We start from the raw sequence: 16,843 nt of genomic DNA on the forward strand, positions 1-16,843 counted from the left end.
TGTTCCAAGTTAAAAAAAAAAAAAAAATCAGGTCTGACAATTAATTTCTCTCCTCCCTAGCAGCCCTACCACTTCTCCCTCTCTTCTGCCCTCCAGCCTTGGGCAACTGAAAACAAGCAAAAAAAAAAACCCAAAAAACCCAAAACAAAACAAATGAACAAAAAAACCCTAACAGTCTAAGGCATTTCTAGTTCATTTCAAAGTGAAGATGGGTATTTCTCCAAGGCAGGTCCCATCTGACTGCCAAAGCCTCACAGTTCAGACAACATTACTCATCCCAGCTCAAAAAACAAGATGAAATTTCAACATGATGAGCGTGCTGAGAACCAGCTAGGTTCTTTACCACCTCTCTCCAGCTCACACAGAAGGATGTGATCACAAATCAATATAACATCCAGAAAGAATAAAGTAGTAGTGTTTTGTTTTCATCTTCTATTTCCCCAGCACATTTTGAGCCTCTGATTTCAGAACCACGTTTTAGTGTCAAAACCTGCCACCTAGAGAGCAAAACGGCAAATAAAAAGAAATGGGTTTGGAGGCTGATTTGGTTTTTTGTGTGGGTTGTTTTTGGCTTTTTTTTTAAAGCGACTGTCTTGTAACATTACAGATGTGCTAAAAACTATAAATTTGCTGTGCTTTTACAGCAACAAAACAGATTTTAAGAGACCTTTAATTATGTATCTGCACAGCACAGACATCGTTACAGGCTGCTGTGCCTGCCCCAGCACATTGCAGGACAGGAAAACATTCCTTCTGCCAGTTCTATGAATATATGTAATTTGTGTGAAAACAGAGAGTGATCACTTTCCTTTTCTTTCAAGATCATATACCTTTTGCAGAAAGCAACAGTCAGTTTTTAATGAGAAGGTTTGGGTGCTTTCAATGCCAGTGAACTGTCTCAGTCTGCTAGTGAGCTGTGGATGCTCAGCAGGTCTGACAAATACCAGGTTGAAGACACCATGAGCCAGAAAGCCTAGACCAGTATGACCGAAAAACCAAAATAAACTCAAAACCCACACAATCCCATTGCACTTGTGAGAAAGTTTATTGTACTTAATCACATTTTAATTCCTGTACAAATTGTCTCCATAACATATCCAGCCTCAGGGCTCCCATGCTTTGTTATATAGACCAGGCAGGAGAGGAAGAACAGAGACAGATGAGCCATTGCTAGAAATTCAAACTAGTGAATTACTTACTTCGTTGTGAATTAGCTGGACAGGCTGGAGAGCTGGGCAGAGAAGAACCTAACGAGGTTCAACAAGGGCAAGGTCCTGCACCTGGGGTAGAAGAACCCCATGCACCAGTACGTTAAGGGTGGACCTGCTGGAAAGCAGTTCCAAGGAGAAGGACCTGGGAGTCCTGGTAGACATTAACATATCCATGAGCCAGCAATGTGCCCTTGTTGTCAAGAGGGCAAATGGAATCCTGAGATGCATAAGGGAGAGTGTGGCCAGTAGGTCGAGAAAAGTCATTCCCCCTCTCTACTCTGCCCTGGAGAGGCCACATCTGGATAACTGCAACCAGTTCTGGGCTCCCCAGTTCAAGAGAGTCAGGGAACTACTAGAGAGAGCCCAGGGGAGAGCAACAAAGATGATGGGGGATCAGAGCATCTCCCTTATGAGGAAAAGCTGAGAGAGCTGAGTCTTCTTTAGGGTGAGGGTGACAGAGCCCTGGGACAGGCTGCCCAGGGAGGGTGTGGAGTTTCCTTCTATGGAGATATTCAAGACCCCTCTGGATGCAGTCCTGAGTAATGTGCTTTAGGGGATCCTGCTTTAGCAGGGCAGTTGGACTGGATGATCTCTAGAGGTCCCTTCCAACTCTGACAATTCCATGATTCCTTACTTAGCTGTCACTACCACCCATGTCAATCAGCCCCCTGTGAAGAGTCCCCAGTGCTTTGGGCTGCACAAAGTTTTGATGCAGATTAAACAGCAAGTCCCAGTGCTGCTGCCCAGAGCAACTGACACACCTCAACTACAGGAGACCCATGTACCCCCCCAGCACTGAGGTGTATCTCTGAGAGAGAAATAAATGAACACCTCATTAAATAACAAAAAAATAAACAATTATTTAACAGTAGGGCCAAAGACACATAGCATAAATCCCATTTAATTGCTAGTGGGGTACTGCAAGTCAATGTCCAAAAGACTAGTTTTCTTTTAGTGTTTCAGTTTCTGTGGAAAACATCAAACCTGGGCTCTGCCCTCTGCACCAGCTATTGCTACTCAGCACAAAGCCAAGGGCAGCCCTCCCAACCTTGTACAGATACTCCAGGAGGAGCCATCCAGTGCGTGAAATATGCAGAACCTGCTGCCTGCTGGTGTCCACAGCAGCACAACTCTTCCTGTTGCCACCTTGAGAAGTCCCTGCAGGCTCCTGCCCACACTGTCAGACTTGCACACAGACCCTCTTATCAAAAGCTTTACTCTAATCCTGACTAGCAACAGACAGCAGGAAAGAGAGGGCAAAGGTAAACTGAGCAAATTATTATGTTGATGCAAGTAATCCCACAGTTTCAACACCATGAAGAGCTTATTCTTTGGGCATCACAAGTCCCTACCACTTTGAAGCCACCAGCAGAGTAGTCATCCCCTGAGGTTCTTCTTCAAAGTACTAATATGTCACTCAGAGCTGATCCTGGCATTTTCTGGCCCAATTTGCTCTGCCCCAAGCCCTCACTTGGCTGCTGCCAGGGGATCCAATAACTAGACCAGCTAAGGACCAGTGCCTGAAGCTGAGCAGAGGTCAGTCACCACCCCAGAGAAAGTGACTTGGTAGGTATTTTCACCCTAATTAGCAGCTCTTTGCCAGATTCTCTTGTCACCAGTGAGGCCCATTAGTGAGTGCTCTTCTTCTCACCTCAGAGAATTAAGTTGCTTCTTTGATTCAACTAAAACCACCTAGATCACCTCAACAGAGCAGCCCATTTTAATCAGCTCTGTGCCAGGCCCCTGAGGAATTTCAACCCACCAAAAAGGAAGCAGCTAAGCAAGAAGATAAAAAGTAGCACAACATAAAAATGGGACAACTTGAAATTGTTGTGAAGCTGAGAAACTATGACAGTAGCCATTAAGAAATCCACCACTAATCATCTCAAGAAGCCCACAGTTTTAAGAATATTTGACACTGGAGGCCATATATATGAATATTTGAAACAATATTTGAAACAGCTGGCCATGTTTCTGCAGCCTCTCCTTCTCTTTCTATATCCAGTGCACAAAGGTCTTATTCGACCAAATTAACTGGGTATCAATGTTCTCTTCTGTTTTCACTGGTGAGCTTCAATGAAGCAAATCTTCAGAAGTCCCCTTGCTAGAATCTCACCTCAGAGCATCTTTCTAAGTACAAAGATACAGAGAGTAACTCACCACTCTTTTCCCCCAAAATATTACATTAAAAAAAACCTCAAAACATCCCTCCTGGAAAACAACATAAACACAGAAGAAAAAAAATAAGGCATCAATACATACTAAAAACCACAAAAGGCTTAGCACTCATTGTGTGACAGACCTCTCTAAGCAACCTCAGAAAAAAATTACTATCAGCAGACTCCAGGAGCAGCTACTAGTGTGAGTACTGGGTATCATTCAAAGACAAATATTGCCCAGTTAAGAGGGAAAAAGGAAAGCATTTAGTGGATCTGCATCCTCTTTATTCAAGAAATTCAGCGTGGTGATGAATTCCACCAATCAAAATTAACTCTAGAATTTATCCCTCAACAATGCAAGTGATTTATGGACAGACACCACTGCCAAGTCTAAATCAAGGAAAAAAAATTACTATTTCATAAAACTTAACGAGAATTCAAACAGTACCATTAGCAATGTTTCTCCTTGCACATGAAAACTACTTACAAAGTTATAAAGTAGCATCAACACTGACCTGACTTTTGCCTTTAAAAAACAATAAACAAATGAAGAATTTTCCAGATGGGATTACTCAAAATATTTATTCACAAGTATACATAGTATTAAACAGATGCAAGTTCTTTCCAAGGAAACATTGTCATTAGCAATGTAAGAGGCTCTGATGATATTTGTCATGTGCACACTTTTAGGTAAGAGAAAACTGCAAAAACTAAGTCCTCCTATCAGCAAGGTCATGGTTCTTCCCCACCCTTAGGTGATATTCAGCTCCAGGCTTGAACAGAACCTGGCAGCTCCTAAGGTGCAGCACCAGATTCTTGCTGGAAACATTAGAATCAAAGTCACACTTTTAAACCCATCCTCTAATTTTAAGATGCAAGGAAATACTTTTTCAGAAGACAGTGGTCACTGGAGTCCAAGGCCATCTTCTAAACTAGATGGTGCCACTAAAAGAGCTCCAATGGAGCAATCCCTAGCAGGAAACTTGCTACACCTCACTTGTCCTGGAAGGTCACCTCTTCTAACACTGGTGGCAATGATGAAACACGACACATCCCAAAATTCATATTGTGGAGAAGCCCACCACTACAGTGAGTTACTTTGGTTAGCAGACTTGTAAGACAGCATACAACATCCTAACATTCATTGGTGAAGGACTGCACTCTTACACAGGCTAAGACACATTAGCACTGGTATTTCTCTAGTTAAAGGGCATTGTTTGGTCTTTTCACTCCTAATTAATCAGGCACCACCAGAAAACTGAGCAGATCTAGTGAGAAAATTCCTGTGTCATAGGCTTTTCCAAATTATTTACCACTCACAGATTCATAAAATAGTTTTGAGTTAGAAGGGACCTTAAAGATATTAATTCCAACCCCTCTTCCATGGGCAGGGACACCTCCCACTAGACCAGGTTGCTCCAAGCCCCATCCAGCCTGGCCTTGAACACTTCCACCGATGGGGCAGCTACAGTTGCTCTGGGCAACCTCTGCTGGTGTCTCACCACCCTCACAGAAAATAATTTCTTCCCAATATCCAATCTAAATCTTTCAGCTTGAAACCGTCACCCCTCATCCCATCACTCCACACCCTTGTAAGAAGTCCCTCCCCAGCTTTCCTGTAGCCCCTTCAGGTGCTCTACAGCCTCCCCTGACCCTTCTCTTCCCGACTGAAAAACCCCAGCTCTCTGAGCCTGTCAATGCTCAGTCCTGCTGTCAGTTCTCCAGTGATGGGATGTCAGGTTCATTTCAGCAAATCCCGCTGAGGTGAATAACATAGCACCTGGTCTCTCTGTCCCAAGGCCTGTATGACTTGACTAATGCAGAACCATACATGAGGCATATTAACACACATTCAGTGCAGCAGAGTTATGATCCATCCTTTTCTGTATTCCATCAGGGCTCAGCTCTAGAAACTGCCTATGTCAGCATCAAGAAACCTGCTCACTGCTTTCATCAAGAAGAGAAATTCCATTTGACTAAGAAAGCTAAGAACAATTTTAAAGACATAACAACACGAGTTTTTGTAACAGCACCTTTATGGAACACAAGGTTAGCTTTAGACAAGTGACAAGGTTACATAAATTTTCGGTCTTCTATATAAAGAAAGCAATCTTGGGTTTAGTCCATCCTGATAGAACTTGTAACACTCATGTATAGGCACGGTGCTATTTCCAAAGTACAAAAAGGGCTTTCCATTACAGTGCTAGGAGTGGTTAACAAGAAAGGTAACTTCCTACATTCTTTTCCACAGAACAATAATTCTCCTCCATTATGTCCTGATGTTACAAGGATCTCAGAACACACAAGCAATGCAATCCTATTTAAGATAAAGAGGAAATTAAGGTAATTTAAGCTAAAGACCAAATAATTTGTACAGTTACAGACAATTTGAATATATGTATTTGCATGGGAAATTAGATCCATTTTCGTGAATAACAATTCCACCTCTCCATACAACAGAATTCCTTGCCTGTAGAGGACTACACTGTGCATGGCTCATCAGCCTTGAAAAGAAAGTCTGGACTTGAGGCATATCCAGCTACGTGGATCAATAAGCAACCCCTTCAGATCCAGCAGCTTTGGTTTAATGGACGGAAACTTTGGCCTGTTGTTCCAACAAACATACATGCCAGCAACAAACAAGTAAGATTGGATGTTTTAAAAATAAAGTGAAGAGTGATACGTGCATAAAGTCAGTGTCTTGATCCTTAAAAGCATCTCAATAAGCAACTTTACCTTAAAATGGGCAGTGCTTAAGTTACAAAAGATTCAGACCTTCAAGGCTGATTGTTTTGTTTATGTAGGTTGAAGAAAACAGCTCTGCTTCAGGAATTCAAAAGATGAATCAAATTTAGTAGTAGATTTATTAATTTGCTGTGATTTACAATGTGGTGATCATGTGTGAACCAAGGAGACTTCAAAACACGTTTAACCAGGAGGTTTATGTCTTCCAAGTCAAATTCAAAGACCAAAGTCAGTCATTTGGGCAACTGAGGATTAGCAGACAAAAAATAAGCAGAGGCCAGGTGCTGCACTGATGTTTTGGAGACAGTATTCCAGAGTGCCTTCTCTTACAGCAATTTCCTTTTCTCAAACTCCTGAAAAAAAAAAAAGGCTTTGATTACCATTTGATTTCAAATTAGTTTGTATTTATCTTAGCAAATCAGATGTTTGGAATTAAAAATTAAACTCTAAAACACATAGGTGTGCAAGTGAGGAAAGGATGGTGTGTTCTCTCCCCTCACATTACCAAGCCAGCTACGAAAAACCAGCAGTGCTAGTTTGCACACAGTAGAACCCTTACAGTAATGGATTCAAGCCAGGGAAGCAACAAAGTAAAGATTTTTGGTTTAGTAAAGGCAAAAACACAACAGAAGACAAGAATCCCACAGCAGCCTGTGAAGATGCTACTCTATACCACAGGAAAAACAAAATACCTAGCACAGCTGAAGCATGCATTTCCTTGAGCTGGGAAGCAATGCCTGGCTTTGATATAAATTAAGAAAAATGCAAATAATCCTATTCCATTTTAAGGTTTTTTCAGCTAGATGCATTCAACCATAATTCTGAATTAGTACTTAATATAGACAGACCAATAGTTCAAGGCTCTCATTCCTCAAGTACTTCCAAAGAATGTTTTCATATTTTAAATTCATTCAGGGTCTTTGCATCCAGAAAACTTAATTCAACAAGTTGCTACACTTGAAAGCAAAATGTAATCTCTTCTCTATCTTGCCTTGTTTACTGTTATATAAAGGCAACATTATCTAAAACTATGTGCCCCTATTATCCATGTACTAACTGCAGCCTGTTCAGTCTTATGTTTAAGCAAGCTCAGAGCAACAGAATATCTGGGTAAAAGAAGAACTGTCAACCCATCTTCCCTCAAAAACAGCTTCTTGCTCTGGATGAGTTTGTACATCAATTTCTGAGCAACAAACCTTGTAGATGGTGCTACCCAGCTGAGCAGGAGACATGCTGACCACAACCCCAGCACTCTGAAGAGCTGCTATCTTCTCTTTAGCTCCACCTTTTCCCCCAGCAATGATGGCTCCAGCATGACCCATCCGCCTGCCTGGAGGTGCAGTCAGACCAGCAATGAATGACACGACTGGCTTGGCATTTGGACCCTGGGAAGAAACAAAAGGTCTTGAGTGACATGGGGGAGGCTGAGAGGAAAATCAATTCCAGACTTTTTTATTATGTTCTGGTGTTTTTTAAAAAATATTAGCTAGCCAGGCAAAGATACTGAACAGCTAGAAACTTCAGACAATGTGGAACCAAGAGTCTGAAGATTGTAGGATATTTTCTCCCCTGATGAGCATCATAAACCAGGAGCAATCAGAAAATTTAAAACATCTCTCTACAGAGATGTGTATTACAAAAACCACAATGTTCACTACAAATATTTATACAGGACTAAAAATCTAAAGTTGACACTTCTCTCCAGTTAAGATTTAAACTGGATAAAGCTCCTCATTTCAATTCCTTCTCTTTAATAAAAGCATGACTGATTGGGTTTTTGTAACTAGAGATTATAAATTGAACTGAGCAGAGAGGGCCATGAAGATGATCAAAGGGCTGGAGCACTTTTGCAGCAAAGCAAAGACAGGCTGAGGGAGTTGGAGCTGTTCAGCCTGGAGAAGAGAAGGCTCCAGGGAGACCTTACAGCACCTTCCAGTGCCTCAAGGAGCTACAGAAAAACTGGGGAGGAACTTTTCCAAGGGCTTGCAGTGATAGGACAAGGGGGAATGGTTTTAAACTGAAAGAGGGGAGATTCAGGTTAGACATCAGGAAGAAATTCTTCACCATGAGGGTGTAGGAAGGCACTGCAACAGGTTACCCAGGGAGGTTGTGGAAGCCCCATCCCTGGAGGTGTTCAAAGCCAGGTTGGATGAGGCTTGTGCAGCCTGGTCTGGTGGGAGGTGTCCCTGCTCATAGCAGGGGGTTGGAACCTGATGATCTTTAAGGTCACTTCCAACCTTCACTATTCTGTGATTCTATGAAAAGATGCTGCTTTTGTGCAGCATCAGTGTCAGGAATCAATCTGTTTAAGACTTACGCTATTGTTTTCTTTCAAGAATGCTGCTGCATCTTCTTCAGCATTTCCTCCAATTTCCCCAATCAATATGATCCCCTCAGTATGAGGATCCTTCAGGAAGACATCAAGGCAGTCAATAAAATTAGTTCCATTGAAGGGATCACCTCCAATCCCTGACAAAAAAAGATTAAAAACACAAAAAAAGGTGAACTCAAGATAATGATATTGCATTTACAGTAACAGTTTCAAAGTAAATTTCAGCACGAAGAGTATTACCAAAGGCTCCTAAGAGGGACAACTCTGAAGGCTCTTCCTAAGTCAGATTGTGCTTAATTCCTGCTTCAAGTACCTCCCTCACAATTTACAGAAATGTTTTGATATCTGAATAATGACCTATCAAACCATAAACAAAATATTATGCCTTATACAAAGGCTTGGGGTAAGACACAGCAGGACCAAGACTCCAGCTCTAGAACTTTGCTGTAAGAAAAGTGAATTTGCTTCACTTACCCACCTAAATGCCTATCCTTTTTAAAAATTAAACTTCTTGGGAAAAATTCTTTCTAAATTGACATCATATTTGCTGGCAATTCTCTGCTCAAAGCTGTTTTTTGTTTATTAATCTAATGTGGAAATGGTAGGAGAAGGGTAATACACTTCACAGCACACAGGGACCTCATTTCACAACAGAATGACCATTCAGCAATTTCTTGCAAAAAATATATTACTTTAGATTTCTCCTTGTAAAGAAAAAGCAGATTAATCCAGGTGCAACAGGCTGTTTCTGAGAAAACCTACCAACACAGAAAGACTGCCCCAATCCAACTTGTGTTGTCTGATGAACAGCTTCATATGTCAGGGTTCCAGATCTTGACACAATACCTTTAAGAAAGAAACAGAGATTAACTTCATGCTATGTGCATGACTAGAGGCAGCTGTTCCTTAGTCATGAAAATCACCTTAATAAACTGAACATGAGATGTCAGGTTTTCAAGCTACCCTTACCAAAACATTAAAACTCTGTGTAAGATCGTAACCTGTTCTTGGTTAGCATTTCTTGACACTTAATGTCAATAGATTAAACCTGCCTGGAGCTCTGATTTGCTGGTGAGCTGATTTAAGAGTCTGAGTCCTCAACAGTTACTCCATCACCCAGTAGCATCTCCCAGATGTCACAGAATCATAGAATCCTAAAATGGTTTGGGTTGGAAGGGACCTTTAGGATAATCTAGTTCCAACCCCCCTGCATGGGCAGGAACACCTCCCACAAGATCAGGTTGCTCCAAGCCCCATCTAACCTGGCCTTGAACACTTCCAGGGAGGAGGCTTCCACAACCTCCCTGAGCAACCTGAGCCAGTGTCTCACCAAGTATGCTGCAGAAACACACATTATCACCATTAAGATGTTTGTTGCTGCAACTCACTGCTCTACAATACACATTCAGCATTTCCATTACAATATTACAAGAGAGCACAACCCTAATTTTAAATTCAGGAAAGACAGAGCCTGGATCAGGGGCAAAATATTTGCATGGTTTTTCATTCACTTCTCCCAGTTTTGTTCATTTTCCAACATTTCTACTGAGGAAGGTTTCCAGGAAAAACAGACATCATCTTCCATCTACTTTAAGCCATTTAACAAGGAATATACTAAATACATTGTATGAACAGAGGAAAAAAATACAGGACTAGACTAGTAACTTGAGTTTTATCAACTGTTTATATTGTTGGACAGTGCAAGTGTCTACAAGCAAGGGGTTTTTTTCTTACTATGTTTCCAATACCTTCCAATTTACTATTAAGATCAGACTGCCTCACAGAAGCTACAGATAAAGGTCCAAAGACTATGACTATTTTTATCACTTGCCTCCCAAGATAACCAAGTGAGCTGGGGAGCATAACACCAAAGGTCATAGTGTTAGAAAAAGCTGGGAGGATGGCAAAGTTGTATTTTTAATCCCTGATCCTTGAGGATCACCACTGAAAATATTTCCAACAATGGTGGGGAAACTGGATTAGGATTTAAAAATATTCATTTGCACTTGATGTGCCTTGCATTCAGACTCTTGTGACTACAGGACATTTCTTGTAGATATTTAGAAAACTGTAGCAGAACTTTGTTTCAGAAGGAAGCTTAGGGCAACACTGGTTGATGCTACCTTGTACAGTCACAGAGCAGTATCTTGATGGTATCCACAAAGGGCTAACTGAAGTCATCTGGGTATTTCAACTTCAGCTTTATAGGTACTTCCAAAAGCTGGAGGTGTGACAGGAGGATTAACGCATCCTCAAGCATCCACTACTTATAGCTTATTGTCAAGTCAAAAGTGATTAAGTAGCAGACTTTCTCCTGTTAGAAAAACTGCACTGAGTCTACATAGTTCAGGAGCACTAACCAGATTTTCCCACCGTAAACACAATTTTCATCAACAAAAAGGGTCACATTGCAAAGAGAACTGTGCTCAAGCTAAACTGGTTACCCTGCTGACAGACATCAGAAGCACATGCTGCCTATGATGTTTCTGAAACTCTCTTCAAGTACAAATGCATCTTTTGGAAGAATAGTCTTTATAGCTCCAGAATGGCACTATTTTTTAAAAAATCGAGTTATTTCTATAGCTCAGCAAGGAAGGCAAGAAGAAAGAGATCTGCATGCAACAGGCTGTGTAACTAACATGAACAAGCTGCTCCCTCTGTGACCTTAGTTCCACTCCCTGAGAAATGGGTGTATTTTTCACTTTCACTCACCACGGTATAGTTGTCTAAATTATAATGTTATAAACTTGCCTGCAATCTCTTCTCTTTGCTCTAACACTGAGCTCACTCAAGGTGTAGAATCCTAATCTACAGAAGCCAAGCTGCTGGAAGGAACAGGGCTAGTGAGCTTAGTGCTCTCAAAAGATGGAGGTATCCTCAACGGAGAGTGTTAAGGAAACTAAGTCAACCAAATAACCTAAGGAAACTTCCAGTTGCTTTGCCTCCACCATCAGTACTCAGTGCCTACTGTGGTTGTCTGATTTTGGCCCTCAGGATTGGTAATGGCAAAGTTCACTTACACACTGAAGGACAGACAAGCTGCCATACAGAGTGCCAACTGTCTTCAGGGGAGGATATGACAAGCCTCGTGAATAAGAACCTTGGAACACCAAACTTCAGTTGTACATGATGCATAAATATTCAAAAACTCACCAATTCTTCCCTTCTTGTGAATGTGACCAGGCATGATACCAATTTTACATTCTCCAGGCTAAGGAAAGAGAGGGAGAAGTCAGATGGAACATTCAAACCATCACTAAGTATGGTTCAACCTTGGAGCAAATCCAGAAGACACTTACATTGATGACTCCAGGGCAGTTTGGGCCCACTAGTCGAGTCTTATCCTGCCGAAGCAGCCTGTGCTTAACCCGAACCATATCCTGCTGGGGAATACCTTCAGTGATGCAGACAACTAAGGGCATCTCTGCATCAATTGCTTCATTGATTGCAGCAGCAGCAAAGGGAGGAGGTACATATATAACAGTGGCAGAAGCACCAGTTTTTTCTTTGGCCTACAATGGACATAACAAAAAAAAAGATACTGAGCATTTCATGGGGCCTGAGAGAACATCTGACAACTACTCGTTTAAAATATGTCCATTCACAGGCATGAATTAAGTAAATGGATGTGTGTTAATTTACTGTAATCAAATTTCACTGAAGATGGGACACACACAGTGCAACTAGGGAGCTGAAAATTAACCAGTGTCTGGAAAGAATAAAAAATACCCTTAGATAATAGATTGCTAAAAATTCATCATAGACACCAGCATCAAACAGAAACTAGTTGTATGCATGAAGTGTATCCAGACACTGTAAGCTTCAGAGTTCATTCCTGACCATACTAAATGCTCCCTCTTCTAAAAGGTTCCATTTCACTCCTTGCACAGTGACATCCATGGCTCAAATGTTTTCCCCTCCAATGTGTGCAATGAAACAAGGAGCCCTTCAGCAGCTCTCCAGCCACTGCTGCACTCACCTCCTTCACAGAGTTGAACACAGGCAGACCCAGATGAGTTTTCCCCCCTTTTCCTGGAGAAATTCCTCCAACTAAATTGGTGCCATAGTCCAATGCCTGCTGGCTGTGAAAGGTGCCCTATGAGAAAGAAAATAAGAGAAAAGGTATGTAATAGCAAATAAAATGAACCAAAAAAGGTTGGCATCTTTAATTCTGAAGGCAATTTTTGGCACTTAATTTTACAATTAGATGTTTTTGCCACATATATACAATCAGCTATTTTGAAGAGTGCATCAACATGTTTTAAATGCATCCAGAATATGCTGTGCTTTGTCTTTTAAATCAGAGCATTGTGGCTGCACACTAGAGGGTATTTTGTTGTGTTGCTAATACACCTGCAGACACAGCAGGCACATTTTATTTTCTACATCAAGCCTGGCAGATGACAAACACTATAATGAAAGAGAAGAAATTAGCATTTTCATTCATGACTAGCTGATAGCTTTAGCAAAAGAAGTCTTCTCCTTGCAAACATGTATGGGGGAATGTGATAAAATTATTAAGTATCTTGAAATAGAAATTTAATACATAGATATTGACATTCAAAGGCATTTGTGAAAGAGGCACTTATACAATGGGAAGGTTTTTGTAGTTTTTTGCAAAACTCCCTTTACAAAGAAACTCTTTCAGTTGTATACAATAAAAAGGCTTAAGACCAAAATGAACAACAAAAATCAAAAGTAATATAATAGAGTGACTCAAAACCAAATTTTAAGCTTGTGCACAAGTAGGGGAAAAAAAAATCTAGTCTAATGAACTTTAAAAAAGTAAGTCTATTTAGACCAAAGAAAGGAAACTACAGTGCTGAAGGGACCACCCTGACCAGGAAGTCCATCTTCCTACCAACACAGGCAAAGACAGTATATAGTTCTTTTTATAGGTTATTATGTTTTTTGGCCAACTAACTTTCTGAACTGAAAGGGTGGTAAAAGAAATGGTTCATATACGTACCTGTTTGCCTGTAAAACCCTGGCAGATAACCTTTGTATTTTTGTTAATATACAGATTTTTCCTTGATGCTGTGTAAGAGCAGTGTCGTGCTCCATTCTGCTGCACTAGAGAGAATAAAACAGAGGGTAAACCATTAATCCACTGCTTTGTTAGACTTCAAGTCAAAAAACGTCCTATCACATAACTGCATAGTTATTGATGCTCATATCAAAAGACGAACTGATCCAGCAGTTCACGTTTCCAGAAAGCAGCTCTGAAAGTTTTAAGTATTTAGGACTTGTTATTCTAAGATATTGAACACCTGCAGCTCACCCTACCTATGTGATTACTCAACTTACTAGGAATCAGGTTAGGTACTTCTCTTTTGGGGTACTTCAGCTCAGAACTCCAGTGACAACAAACAGAAGCATCATCTTAACCAGTATTTTCATTTGCAAATGAACACATCTCTGTCCCCTAAGAAATTCTGCAAAGTGACCAAGCAGAACTGAAATCCTTCTATCCCAGAGGCTGCTACAATGTAGGTACCACATTACCCCTTCTGTGAAGAGCACAGCCCATCTGAGGCAATGAGAGATGCTGAAGAGGCCGAGGGTCCCTCAACCCAAGTGAAACTAAAGCCAAACAAGACATCCAGAAAAAGACTTTTTTCCATACAGGAGCCTTGGTATCACTGCCTGAAAATCACTTAGGCTCGTGAGGAAATGCAGCTCTCCAGATACTGCACTGGAATGATTTTCAGTTTAGTTCTCACAACTCTGGTACTGAAAAAACCACCACAGCTACAGAAAAACAGCACAGTGGGTGCTGGTATCAAAAAGCAAAGGAGGGTGTCTGAGTCTCTGCTAAACAGAAAGACATGATGACACCAAATGATTAAAAGTGAAATGCACAGAATGTTACCATGCAAGAAAGCTTGAAAGGAGGAGGGAAAAAGAGGGCTTCTGGTAAAAAAAGGATGCATACATTGACTGTATTCATTGCCATCTGATTTTTCAAATACCAGAGCTTTGAGGGGACCAGAACAGATTTACCAATTTAGATAAAAAACACTATTTTGTGCTTAGAGTGAATATGTGCCAGGAGAATTCTAGTAGAGAAACTGACATTGGTATGTTACTACACACCTCTCTAGCTCTTTTAAAACTACTTCATTTAAAATTTGAAGAAATAATAAGTAAAGCTGAAATAAAACCAAGAGATTCTGAACAATAGTCCCTGGATTGTTCCACATATTTGCTCGGACATGCCTGAACAAGCTGCTTTTATTTTTTTTTTTTTTTAAAAAAAAAAAGAAGTAAAAGCTATGAAGTGTAAAGAGGAGGGAAAAGGATCTTTAATATAAACTGTTAAAGCATAGAATTTATTGAGATGCATTATGTAATAATACAATTTCTATGGGGTAGTAAAAAGGGGCAGAAATTTTAAGATCCTTATATTTACATATTTCTACTACATAGAACTACATGTTCTTTTGCCAACTACATTTCAGTGAGAATAAAAATAAAACCATGGTAGAAGAAATCTAGAGACAGCAATGCTATTGCTAAATCTAAGGTACTTTGCTCTTAGCAAGTGCCAACAGAAACCCAGGACCTCAACTTCAACTAATTCCTGCCATTCTCTAAGCAGCTGTGGCAGCACCTCATCTTCAGACCAATATGAAGTCAAATTCAACTAGATTTGCAAGAGAAATGTACACACTGGCATGCAGCAAGTGTGACAAAAGTGGTAAAAGGGTATAGTGGATTCCTGACCTGCAGTGTTTCAACCTGAATCACCTTTTTACCTACCAATTCTGTTCCAAAACTTGTTATACCAAGAAGAAATACAAAGTAGTAATGGACAAAATATGCCTGCAGCTGAGATTTAATTAATAGGGTTATGAGGCAATGGAAGGGTAGAAGAAAGTCTTGCTGTCTGGTGCCACTGCTAGAGAGGACAGCACAGCATGGTCTTCATGCTTGGCCTTCCTAGACAAGGCTGCAATAATCTGCAGGCTGCACCTGTGCTGCAAAACCAAGTCGCTGAAAGGCACAGCTGGCAAACAGCAGCCTGGCCCCAGCAGAGGGGAGACCAAACCAGTAGAGAGACAGCTGACCTGCTGCTCAGGAAAGCAGGACATTGCTCTGTCTGATCCCAGCCATCCTGGCAATCCTCCACACCATGGGATGCCACTGGGTGAAACCCAACCTTGGGAAGAGCAGAGGGTGATCCCCCTTGGGAAGAAGCTGCTACAGTCATGACCACCACTTAATGCCTTGCAGGGCTGGTCTGGGCTTCCAGAAGTATGTGAGTGCATGTTTTGAAAGCACTCTGATGGGCCTGCAAGCGTAAAAAATAAACAGGCAACACCAAACTAATTCAAGTTTAACACGTATTGTCTGTACTACAACATTGACAAATCCACCTGAAAAACAAGACAGGGCTGTTCGCCAGGCACACAGCATCCACCCAGGAATTCCAGTATTTTGAAAAAAAGACAAATAGTCACTCCCTTCTCTGTACCATAAAAGCAATTCTACAGTCCCAGTTCAGCTGTCTGTACTATATCTATTTTCAGACATTTATAACACTTGCACAAAAAGTGGTTTTGAAGGCTTAACTTTGTCAACTCTCAGTTTTAAGAAGACTATATAGATACATTTTTCAAGGATAAGAAGTTTTTGAGCATTTTCCAAGCAAAATACCAAAAAAATAAGCATTGGTAACTAAATGACAGCTTAAATTCCAAGCTTTGTATGGATTTACTCTTGAAAACTGTGTGTGCTTCTGATATTACTGAAGAGCTCTGGTTCAGAGAAAATACAGCTGGTTCCAAAAAGGCCTGGTTATAGGCTTGAGTCATTTGCTGTCTGAAGGGAGAAGCAGCTTAGTACAACGTGGCAAAACCAGCAAGTCCTGGGTGCAAACAGCTGGCAATTTAAATAGTTAAGACAGATATAAGATGAGAAGGAAACAGGTGGAAAATGGAAATGGGACGCCGAAGTTCACAGCAGGTAAGAGTCAGAAATAGAATCCAAGTCTCAGTTTCCACCCAGGACCCTCATTCACCAGCTCGGACTGTTTCACAGCTTCCAGCGTCTGTTCAGGCAACTACTTGCACTAGAACAAAGGAGGGTCCCCAAGTGTAAATTGCTTCAAGAAGACAGGAGAAAGGGAAAAAAGAAAATTAAATTTAAAAAATTTGCTGTTCAGCCATGACCTAGAACAGGCAAACTCAGTGGTGATGCTATTTTAATGCACACGTCTAAATTACAGGCCAAGTTACAAAGGTGATGGTTCCAGACGAAGTCTTACAGCATAAGGACAAGCCTTACCAAATCCCAATCTTGCCAAAAGCACAGTGGAAATGTTGTATTTGCCACTTTAGAGATCTAAAGTAACATTCCTGTGTCCAACAAAGGCCTGTAATAGAGCTTAAGGG

At 41.0% G+C, this 16,843-nt stretch overlaps 1 protein-coding gene across 1 annotated transcript in view; it reads right to left on the bottom strand.

The window, feature by feature from the left end:
* Positions 1-6,211: 6,211 nt before the first annotated feature.
* Positions 6,212-16,843, bottom strand: part of SUCLG1 (succinate-CoA ligase, alpha subunit) — a 32,743-nt gene continuing 22,111 nt past the window's right edge. The window contains exons 2-9 of the mRNA XM_009995617.1: positions 13,417-13,557; positions 12,427-12,543; positions 11,747-11,959; positions 11,601-11,658; positions 9,210-9,293; positions 8,433-8,584; positions 7,312-7,500; positions 6,212-6,468 (exon numbers count right to left, since the gene is read on the bottom strand). Coding sequence (XP_009993919.1) covers positions 6,442-6,468; positions 7,312-7,500; positions 8,433-8,584; positions 9,210-9,293; positions 11,601-11,658; positions 11,747-11,959; positions 12,427-12,543; positions 13,417-13,557 — 981 coding nt within the window. The 3' untranslated portion in view covers positions 6,212-6,441. The remainder of the gene's footprint in view (positions 6,469-7,311; positions 7,501-8,432; positions 8,585-9,209; positions 9,294-11,600; positions 11,659-11,746; positions 11,960-12,426; positions 12,544-13,416; positions 13,558-16,843) is intronic.

The sequence above is a fragment of the Chaetura pelagica genome, unplaced genomic scaffold, assembly GCF_000747805.2.
Source record: "Chaetura pelagica isolate M959 unplaced genomic scaffold, ChaPel_1.0 scaffold34, whole genome shotgun sequence".
NCBI classification, from domain to species: domain Eukaryota; kingdom Metazoa; phylum Chordata; class Aves; order Apodiformes; family Apodidae; genus Chaetura; species Chaetura pelagica.